The following is an 11,785-nucleotide window of genomic DNA, read 5'->3' on the forward strand; positions in this document are numbered from 1 at the left end:
ATGTTCTAATCACTATAGAAACTGAATCTCTGTTGTAAGCAATGGTTTAGGATATGGAGATGGTGTTGTGTTTGTTTTTCATGAGAATCATGGTGCCTTGCCATTTCTCTTATCTACTGATTTACAGCATCGAACCATAGCATCAGGATTGCATAAACGTCAACAGAGCCTTTTGTAGTGGCTTTACATCAGATTGGAAGGATGAAAGCCCTTGTATTGTATTATTTAGTAGTGAATAGTAGTAGTATAACTCAGTGTGTAACTGAACTAAGTGATTGTAAGCAATCTGATTTATATTGCATATGATCAGATTCAGCTAGTATAAGACAATCTAATCTATTTAGCTCGTTCAGATAAAAAATCTTGATGATCTAGGATCACTTCATTATGTATAAGTTTATAACCCATTGCAAAAGCATCAGGAACTGCAACCCTATAGTTGATCATATTCCATAGAAACCAGCCTCATTTGCTCTGCCTGTTTTGTGTTAGTTTGTAGCTTGAAGTTTGTAGTTTGTTGCATGTAATTAATTTGAAAGTTCGAACTTTGATGTTAGACTATGTAGTAATACCCCACAGTGTACACTATGATCAGCCATCTCAAGATTGAGGAAAATTCATTTTTTAATACTGATGATTTACATTCTCATTTACTTTCATTTCTCACTCTCTAATACTATGCAATGAAGATGGCTTTAAATGTTAAAAACTTAAGTTATTTATTTTCTTTTTCCTGCATTTTTGGGGTTTCCAATATTTTCTTGGTTTTTCCCCAAAAAATATCTTGAGAAATTGAAAATATTCATTTATGCAGAGGAAACATTCAAGACACTAGTTAAGTCACGAAGCTAACACAAAGTTGTGGTGAGATACATGCTGGAGAAGAGAACAACAGACAAAACATAGAAAGTCTGTGATGATGACTTGTTATAAAGAGAATGTATGTGCTCTACAAAATGTGCCCATTTCTTTAATCAATAATTTTACATTTCTATGTGCAGTTATTCAACCCAAGCAGGGTTACTCCATATATATTCTATCTCAAATGTGTGTGAGTTTTTAGTTTCCTTCGTTATGTCTACTTTTTCATAACCAGAATGCCTTTGAATCTAAAAGAATTGGTTTGTTTTCCATGATTTATGCAGAAAAAAGAAAATGTGTGTGAGTTTTTAGTTTCCTTCGTTATGTCTACTTTTTCATAGCCAGAATGCCTTTGAATCTAAAAGAATTGGTTTGTTTTCCATGATTTATGAAGAAAAAAGAAAATGCGTGAGTTTTTAGTTTCCTTCGTTATGTCTACTTTTTCATAGCCAGAATGCCTTTGAATCTAAAAGAATTGGTTTGTTTTCCATGATTTATGCAGAAAAAGAAATTAAGAGGAGAGAAATCACACAGAACATGTCAATTATTTTTTAGGTCAGGTAGTGAATTGATCTAGCCTGCAGAAAAGAGAATTAACTGCCTAACCATAAAATAAAAAAACACCTCTATGAAATGAGACAATTTTAGACTATTGATGTAAAACATGCCTATAATTTGTTGAGGAAAGTGACAATACCTCATTGTAGAATGGATCTGGAACACGATAATTATGACTATGTATTTGCTTTCCTGGCCATGTATGCATGCCTGCACAGTGGTTTCAACAACAAAATCAGAAGCTCAAGTATTTTTTAACAAAAAACAAATCCAAGACAAACCAGTAGTTCTTTTTTGAACAGCTTAAAAGGGGTTTTCAACAAAAAAAGGTTCTTTAAATAGTCAGTTTTTTCTTAAGTATGTCCACTCCAACTTGCTTTAAATAAGTGGCACCGCAACTCAAATAACATGAAATAAAAACATCATAAATCATATGCACAACCAAGATTCAACATTGTGCAAGGGAAGCATGTGAATAAAAAAAGGAAATTAAAATTCCATGCCTCATATTTTCCTTCCATTCCAATGCACTGAAAAACAATTTTATCCGTTTTCAAAACATTAGATTACAACATAAATAGTTGATGTGGGATGTATTGAAACTACACACACCCCTCTAATATTGCACAATTACTATTAATACCTCATATTTTACCTTATAGGATAAGTCTGAATTGGGAAAAATTAAACCGAATAACTATAATAAAAAGAAGTTTCATATTTTGATATCCTAAAGTATTGCATGCTAGGAATGCACAATCATCTTGCACGTATGGAACAATCCTCAAAAAAAACCATAGGGAGAATATTAGATAAAAGTCTCTACCCTCCCTATTCAAAATCTAGATCACAGGGCTCGGCCTGTTTTATGTTATCTTGTATCTCAGGTTTAGGCACTTATGCTAAGACTCGTGGGCGTGCCTTTCTACCACCACCCTCCTTTTGTGAATATTGTACCATTTTCTCTTAATTAATGCAAAGTTAAATGACATATATTTTTCAAACAAAAATCTAGACCACAGGGACATATGTTGATTACCTTTTTCTCTCTATATTTAGAGGACCATCAACCTTGGTTGTTAGGAGTTCATTAGGAGAAGCATCATGCTTTCTCCTACCTCTGTTCACCAAGCTCCTATTTGCCAACGTAGTTTTTCTGAGGACATCATGAGACCGAACATCAGCCTTTTGAAGGTGATTGAAGATGAGGTCGGCCATTCAGCTTCCAATTATGATGCAGACTAAAATCTTGTTTTCCATCAGATCCTTTCTTTATGATCAGAAGTGCAATGTTTGGGGTTATCGATTTATTATACCTCCAATGTTCTTATCTTAGAGGATATATACATATGGACAACGTCATCCATTGTGATTGGTTGATTTCATTAAGATATCTAATATTAAGAACATAAGGTTTTCACAGTCGATAAAAATAAACAGACCTTTTGGAAAAGCCTGTGGAGAAGATTTTTTTATCAACAATTTGGATCACACTGCTTGATCTGTTGAGACATGGACCAGCTAGGACTCGAACCTAGGACCTTCCATACGCTGCTGGAGTGCTCTACCACTGAGCTACTGGCCCCTCTTGGACCAGTCCATCGTCGGTCTGGGTGTGGCTTATTTCCAACACCAACACCCCCCTTAAGCCACACCTCTCGTGTGCTTGGGGCTCCTAGCCTGGACCTGGCTCTGATACCATGTTGAGACATGGACCAGCTAGGACTCTAACCTAGGACCTTCCATACGCTGCTGGAGTGCTCTACCACTGAGCTACTGGCCCCTCTTGGACCAGTCCATCGTCGGTCCGGGTGTGGCTTATTTCCAACACCAACATGATCCATCCTTGGGGATAACAATAATGAGTAGGTCACAGAGAGTTAAGATAGTGATATAGATTAGCATGTATGGTTCAACTTTTTTATTGGAAGATTTCTGGTAGTGATTCTTTAAGGAGTATTTTGATTGTGTGACCCTACCTTAAAAGTAATCTTTTGGAGTTGTTCAATATTTGGATACATCAGTACCCTTCATAAAACTCTTGCAACTTGTGTTCTATTTCTGCATATTTCTGTTAGTGGATGTTGACTTATAATAATAAATACAATGATACAATTTGGGTGTTGATCCATATGCACAACCAAGATTCAACATTGTGCAAGGGAAGCATGTTCGTCTTGTGATGAATAATAAATACAATGCCACAATGTGGGTATAGCCTACCAGCCCTCGGAATGAGATCCAATGGTTTAAATAGATTCATTTATAAGAAATGCAATAAGGCACAATATGGATATGGCCTTGACAGATATACAAAGAATGTATATAGTATATACCATAATTATCCCAAGGAAGTATATGTCATAAAATGTGGGTAATATTTACACGGAAGCACAAAAAACTAGACTCTCTATAATGTAAAATAGTGCAGAGGAAAGAGGCTGAAATGAATAACAAATACGATTATACACATTGGTACTATGGCATGAACAAACAAACAAACATTAAGATATACGAGTGTGTATGTAACGTGTAGAGCAAGGAAACTGTGATAAATAATAAGGGCAATAAGATACAATGTGGGTATGGCCTAAACAGATTGCAATGTATAAATATTGCCAATACGCAGAGAAGGGATGTTGCAATGAAACACAAATGGTTATTGAATAAAATTTCGTATCATTATATCCTGATAAAAATAATAAAATACACTGAGACGGTCTGTATGGTCTCAGCCATCCTACCAGATAGACAGTGTGAGTATGGCATCAATAGACATTCAATAAGTACGTGTACCAGATAGACAGTGTGAGTATGGCATCAATAGACATACAATAAGTACGTGTACCAGATAGACAGTGTGAGTATGGCATCAATAGACATACAATAAGTACGTGTGCTAACTGTTAAGTTCAAACATAGACAGGTTAAGGATACTGCGAATATAAGTACAGTGAGAAAATGTGGGTTGGCCTAAACAATGAGTCAGATTATGAATATGAGCTAAAGAGATACGTGTAGCTGTAGGTGTGTGTGTAACGCATATCTACAGGCATATATACGCATCAACAACAAACATGCACATGTATCGTGCAGAAGAAGGTAATTAAGAAAACGTACAATAAGACAGAATATGGGTATGTCAACACTTAAAATGTGTACATGCTACAATGCCTAACACAGTGCAGAGCAAGGATAATGTAATAAACTGAAATTCAAACAGGATACAACGATCACATGGCCTACAACATTCGAGAGATCTGTTTCAATGTGAGCACGGTTCAAACAGGTGGACAATGCACATGAATAGCAAAGTGTATACTAACATGGTTCAAAGTAGGATGTATCAGAAATACAATAAAAAACAATGTGTGTGTGTCCTAAACGGACACAAAATTTTAACATACTAACATTGTGCAGAGGAAAGACACTATGAGAAAGAATTAAAATGAAATTTAATATGGGTGTGACGTAAGCGGTCTTATAACTCAACAATACTAAGGGCAGAAGTAATTACCTGGAATTTGAGCTATTCTGGGCTGAGTGTAATGCCCATTGCACACAACCACACCATCAAAAATCTGCTCAACCACCTCCTCTGATTCAAATTCTTCCAGGCTCACCAACTTCCTCTTGGATCTCACCACCCATTTAACATTCTTTCCATTTATCTTCCCTACTTCAGGACTCCACAGCCTTCTACCCCCATTCTCATCCTCCTCACACAACATACCCACATACTCCACCCAAGTATTAAAGTTAATCAGGGGCAACAAATTGAAGTCCCGTGCAAAATCCTTGAGATACAAGAACAGCTCTCTGTGACCGGGAAACCTCCTCCCATCTCTGCCTTCCTTAACAACAAATGGGTAATCAGAAAAGCCCATTGTCTCTCTGGAGGAATTCAAGCGAAGAGAAGCGTATAAACTGCTGTGGACCTTTCTGTGTGGGTTCAATCCCAGGGGGTCATCATTTTCCACCCTGGGATCATACAACCATATGCCACCCACATCATGATTTTGCTCATAGACAGTCACTGAATGCCCCTCTCTGCTCAGCTCCCTTGCGGCTATTAGCCCAGCAGGCCCTGCTCCAATAACACAGAGCTTCCATTTCTTGTATTTGCATGTTTTTTGAGACACCATTTTGCCAATTCAATAGATTGAGAAGTTTCTGCGTGCATGGAATTGCTTTCGTTGTACATTTATATACATGCATGTTATTGGAAGATTGTACCATTAATTCCAGAGCTGTTAACTTAGGCTCTTCGGAGACGTGTCTATCATTCTTTAGTCTGTGTACAATGTGTTGGCTGTGCTTTGATGGCAAGGCCATGTGGGGACCTTTCTTCTGCTATGAATGACAGTTATTGGCAGATTTTTTTAAGTTCGGTCTAGATTTTCTATTACTACAGAATCAAATTCATTGCATTCTTAAGAAAATTTACACCTGTTAAAATAAAGATCGTAAGGTAGTAAATGGTTCGCACTTTGTGAGCTGTGGCGAAAGTTAAACAAGATGGTTATTTGGTACAGGGTGACAGCAGGTTTAGATTTATCATGACATTCCTCTTTATTATACTTGCAACAGAGAGTTGCTTTCTGCTGTGGGAACAAGACTTAAATATGTGGCAGTGAGAGAGATTCTCGTGGGAGCAAATAATTGAACAGCTTTACAGCGACTGTAATTTTTTAGTAGAATAGCTAATAATAGGGTCTGAATCGTATTCCATACGTTTTCTTATAAATTTTTTTATTTGATCAAAGCCTTTGGGTCATAGCACAATACTAAGCAGTCGGTTTGTTCATAATTTTATCCGTGGGTCATGACTGCATATGGCCGTGTTGCTTGTAGGCTGGATGAAATTTGCCCACTGTTAAAAAGTTAAATTTGAGAAGGGTCCAAACATTTTAGTGTGTTCATGATTCTGTTATTTTAGATTGATTTTCAATTTCATCGTATGTTAAAATTAAAGCATGTGACAAGGTCTGGATGTGGGCATCAAAATAGTCTTAAAATTTAAGAAGTTAAAGACAGCATTTAATATTGTTGGATTTAGTGTTATTTAGTTTTTCATTTTATTTAAGGAGGATTGTATGTTTTTAAAAGACATTAAAACGTATGTAAAATGTGGTGGGTGAGAGGGACAACACTCAATATTGTTGGATTTAGTGTTGGTTTTTAGTCTTCTATTTGCGATAGCACGAAAGGCATTAAAATAGCTATTCAATATTGTTGAATTTAGTGTTGATTTTTTTAGTCTTTTGGTTTGTAGTCTTTCATTTCAGATAGCACTAAAGGCATTAAAATAGCCACTCAATATTGTTGGATTTAGTGTTATTTGTTTTTTCATATGTATTTAGCAAGGATTGGATCTCATTAAAAGTATCTAAAATGTTAAGAAACAATTAGGATGAGTGTGGGACGATACTTAATATTGTTGGCTTTAGAGTTTATTGATTTTTCATCTTTATTTCTAGAAGATTGGATATCATTGAAAACCATTAAGAACATGTAAAATGGTAAGTAACTAGTAGATTGAGTGCACACAACACTCAATATTATTAGATTTAGTGTTATTTATTTTTTCATCTTCATTTCTCATTTAAATTGTGAAGGTATTTTTTTTTTATCACTTGTCTTTTTTAGATGAGTTGTGTACTTTTATGTTTTTTAATTAATAAAAAGTAATTAAGTCTATTTTATCAAAAACATGTAAAATAAATTCAATTCTATTCACATTTTACATCTATTGAAATACTAAATCTTAATATTTATTATTGATAAAATAAAATATTTAAATTTATTAAATTAACATATAATAAATTATTATTACATCTTAATATTAGATATTAAATAACCTATAAAAAAATAATAAATAAATAAAACAAAAATAATAGAAAAATATATTCACACTACATAGCCTTCAAATAAAAAATCAGCTCCAAAAAGAATGCTTTGGAAATCAGCTCTAAAAGAATGCTATGGTTATCTCATATTTATGATATAAACTTGCACTGTTCAATTAAAATGCATTATATTAATTATATATATTTTTATATTATTAAAAATAATTATATCTATTTGATTTTAAAAAGTTTCAAGTTAAAGTTAAATTTTGAACACTTCCACTACCCATGGGACAATGTTGAATGGTCAAAGAAAGATTCCAAAATTAAAATTTTTGAGATTTGTTCCAAACCTAATTTTGTCCTTTTTAAATCTAGAAGACTTATTCTTTGCCTTTCTATTAACTCTAGAAGATCCATTACTTTTAGTTGGGAAATAGGTGGTATGACATGTCTTGAAGATTTTTTTCAATTTTAGTTGGGAAAAAGTATACCATATTTTCAAAAGAATGCCCTTTTAATTTGTAGGAATATTTATTCAATTTGACTAGTAGTTGGAATAGTATAATACGTCTTCACTATCTTTCAAAAGGTAATATCTTTTCAGATCTAACTTCAAGCTTTTGAAGTGTTGGGAACATTTAGTTGGGATAGGTGTGAAGGAATTTAAAAAATAAAAAATGAAAAAAATTAAATCAAAGGTTTATAATTTAAAATAAATTTATGTTGTTGTAATTATATATTGTATTTTATATTAAATTTATTTACGTAGTTAATTTATTCATGTAAATTAAGAGATTCTAGTATATTGTTAATTTTTTATTAGTGAAAGTTTTGTATTATCGTTATTTTAACTAACAGTAAGTGTAATTTAATAGATTCATTTTGAGGGATAAAAATATGAGAGTAAAAAATATTGAAAGGAATGGTATTTGTAGGGTGAAGAGCACTTAGTTATATTGAGAGGGGTAGGGGGAGGGGATAATAAAACACATGCAAGATCTAGCAATAACTAATACAAGATTAACACACAATTTGCGTGGAAACTTTTGCAAGAGAAAACCACAATAAAATATTGCTTGTATAAACTTGTATTGCAACTTCATAGGCGCCAACCCACATGAGACACTGATCTCCTTAATTTGTAGGCATCGACCTATTGAAGGCACCAATCCCCTTAAATTGTAGGCACCAACGTACTGGAGGCACCAACTTAGTGAGAGACATCAATCTCTCTTTTAGGAAGAACCAACTTTTAAAACAAAACTAGGTTCCAACTTAAATGTTGCTTCTTCAATGAATGATGGATAATCACATTCAAATCTTTTCAACAATTATACTTTTCTTTTTCTATCACATCTCAAATTTGATCAAGACCTCTTCACAAATATGCTCAAAGCTCTTCTCTAATATATGATATTGCTTTCAAGGTTCAACTGTGTAGTTTTTGAGTCAAACTCATTGACCCATGTTTCATGAGTAGTGGTTCACAAGAACCCATCTCTCATGAGAATGAATGGTCCACTTAGCACTCATTGCATCGAGGTGATGCTCATAGGGGTGAAGCATTGGGACTTCCCGGGAGGTCACCCATCCCAGTACTACTCCAACTCGAGCACGCTTAACCACAAAGTTCCCTCCAAGGTTAAACCCACTTAGCTTGCAACCCCATTTGCAAAACCTTTAGCAAGTGTTGTGCCTTATGAACCATTCATTATGGTTAAGCACGCTTGAGTTGGAGTAGGGATGGGTGATCGCTTGGGAAGTCCCAATGCTTCACCCCTGTGAGCATCACCTAGATGCAATAAGTGCTAAGTGGACCATTCATTCTTATGAGAGATGGGTTCTTGTGAACCACTACTCATGAAACATGGGTTAATGAGTTTGACTCAAAAACTACACAATTGAACCTTGATAGCAATATCATAGTTTAACTTGCTATGGAAAATACCTCCTACTTATCTTCTCTAATCTGCTAAAAAACTCTTCACAATTCTAAGTTGTAATCTCTTATGAATCTTCTTATAACTCTCTCATTATCTTGCTCATATGTCTATTCAAATATGCTCAAAACTCTTTTATAACATGCTCATAAAAACATCATATTTTTGCTCATATGTTCTCCTTCTTAAATTTGCTCAATTATTCACACCAATATGCTTCATTTTTTCACTAGATCTGTTGTTATTCAAATGATTTTTCATCTCATTGCATTCTTTTCTAGACACCAAGTTTTCTCTTTTTATACCTCATTGTATGCCTTTGTGAAAGGAGGTGACTCCAATATAGGGTTGACTTCATGAAGAGTCATATATATCACAAAGGGGAGGGACTTTTATTTACTAATGCCCTCCTTAACATAAGCTCTTACAATCAAATGAGTTGGCCCTAAGTTTATCTTTCATTCATTAAGGAAGGTGACATGTTAAAAGGGGCCAACCTCTCTAAATTAATCCAACATAGGCTTTATAAAGAAAAGTACTACCTTTTCATAATGTGTCATTGTCTCTTAGTAAGTGGAATTGTTACCTTATAATAAGTACTTCTTAATCCATACTTATCATTAATACAATGGACAATCTTAACTCTATATATATCTTGGAATATATGTCACAAGCTAGTAGGCCAATATAATGACCTTCGTCTTTGGTACAAAGAAGTGGCCCACCACTGTTACATGTAGTTATCTTGCATGAAGTGAGGTCAATCGACATTAACAATAATACATTTATCTTTTATAGTTGGCCAACACATGTATCTACTTCATTGCTCCATGATTTTTATGTTTTCTTTCTCTATTCCTTGTTACACATAATCAATCCAATCATCATAATTAAGCAAACTCTTCTTGACTTTCTCCTCATTTTGAAAACTCCTTTGACATCAACAATCTTGCCACCTTTGACATCAATGACAATACATCCAACATAGGGAACAATGACTTATTATTGATTTGTATACTTGTTTAGTAATAGGTAGAAAAAAAAATGGCATCCATTAATTAATCAATGTCCATTATGAAAAAGTATTCTTTTTTTTGGCCCATAGCTATAACCATTTTTATAGTCAAACAAGAAGAATTGGGAAAGTAGGAATAAATACTCACATTTTAGCGACAACTCTTTACCTAAACTTCATCTCCACCTTTGACGAATCTAGTTGATGATCTTCTAAGGTAGGCAAGAGTTTTTGGCTTTTTCTTAAATTCTTGTTTGGTTTTTCTTGTACATTTTATAATTAGAGCTTATATTATGTGAATTAGGGATTATCAAGTAAATATTAGGGTTTGGGGTATGGAGATTAGAGCATTTATACTATTAGTTTATTATGTTTTTTAGAGTTGACTTTGATGGTGATAGGTATACAATTGTCTTTGGTTTGAGGACATGGTTGGGCATGGTTTGAGACTTGGAGTCTTGTGTGGGTGATACTTTAGTGTAGGTACCATGTTGGTGATGATTATGGTGTCATGATTGTGCAAATATACCTTTTGCATTGAAACGACATAGTCACGTTTGTGGTGATTTAGTTTTATGTTAGAAGGTTGTTGATTATCTCCTGGATGCTTATTTGGTTCCTTGCATTCTTGGTTGTGAACATGTTTGACAAATCAAATTGGATGTTGATTTGGTGTTTGAGACATTTGGTTTACAAGATTATTCTCTTTGATATCTCATTTTGTAGTTTACTAATGTGATGATGAGTTTGTATGTTTTAGTGATTAGATCTATAAGTTATGTGATTGTTAGGTGTGTACAACCTATTTGGTTGTAGTGGGATGACTCAGAATTCAACTGTCTATATCCACTAGGTTTGATTCGTTGTGGTTGCATACTTTGTTTGTTGGCCTTGTTTGTGGTCATTGGTGCATTGGTATGTTTTCTTTGAGATGAGAGGATATATGATGTTTATAGTACTTGGGTAGTTGATGTTGGGACTTGTAACATGTGTTTATCACGATGTCAAGATAACCTGGTTATTCAATGGTTATTCAATGAAAGCTTTTGATAGTGATGTAATAGCAGTGTAGGATTGATTCCTAATTAGTGGTTTGTTGGTGGTTGTATGTGTATATGGTGAAAGTGGATAACAACAATATTGAAAGACTAAATGAATTCAACTACAAAAACCTAGCCTAACAACAACAAAGATCCACCATAACATATAAAGATTATCTAAGACAATGCAAATGAAATGAAATCACAAATATTATACCATCACATGTCCAATAGGGTTTGGATCTCCATTCTTCCTATCTCCATTGATCTTGCTTGATATATTTGCTCTCAGATTTTATGTGTGCACAAGAGCTCAACAAAGAACGGAAATGTGGTTGCAAGTAGGATCGCATATGAAAGTGCAAAGCGTAGTCGGGGCTGAATGCATAGTGAGGGTAGTTAATTTATTAGGATGCATAGATTGATTAGGGTTGATAATGAAGGAAGCATCTCCTTATATAGAAGACACTATATGAAATGGAGGGATAAGATTGAGAGGTGTAAAAGATAAATGGTCGG

At 34.2% G+C, this 11,785-nt stretch overlaps 1 protein-coding gene across 1 annotated transcript in view; it reads right to left on the reverse strand.

Annotated features, from left to right (window-relative positions):
- LOC131049117 (flavin-containing monooxygenase FMO GS-OX-like 9) overlaps positions 1 to 5,935 on the reverse strand; it is a 52,978-nt gene extending 47,043 nt beyond the window's left edge. Inside the window, exons 1-2 of the mRNA XM_057983139.2 lie at positions 4,937 to 5,935; positions 1,559 to 1,629 (exon numbers count right to left, since the gene is read on the reverse strand). Of these exons, the coding sequence (XP_057839122.2) occupies positions 1,559 to 1,629; positions 4,937 to 5,564 (699 nt within the window). The 5' untranslated portion in view covers positions 5,565 to 5,935. The remainder of the gene's footprint in view (positions 1 to 1,558; positions 1,630 to 4,936) is intronic.
- Positions 5,936 to 11,785: the final 5,850 nt, after the last annotated feature.

Source organism: Cryptomeria japonica, chromosome 3 (genome assembly GCF_030272615.1).
Source record: "Cryptomeria japonica chromosome 3, Sugi_1.0, whole genome shotgun sequence".
Taxonomy (NCBI): Eukaryota; Viridiplantae; Streptophyta; class Pinopsida; order Cupressales; family Cupressaceae; genus Cryptomeria; species Cryptomeria japonica.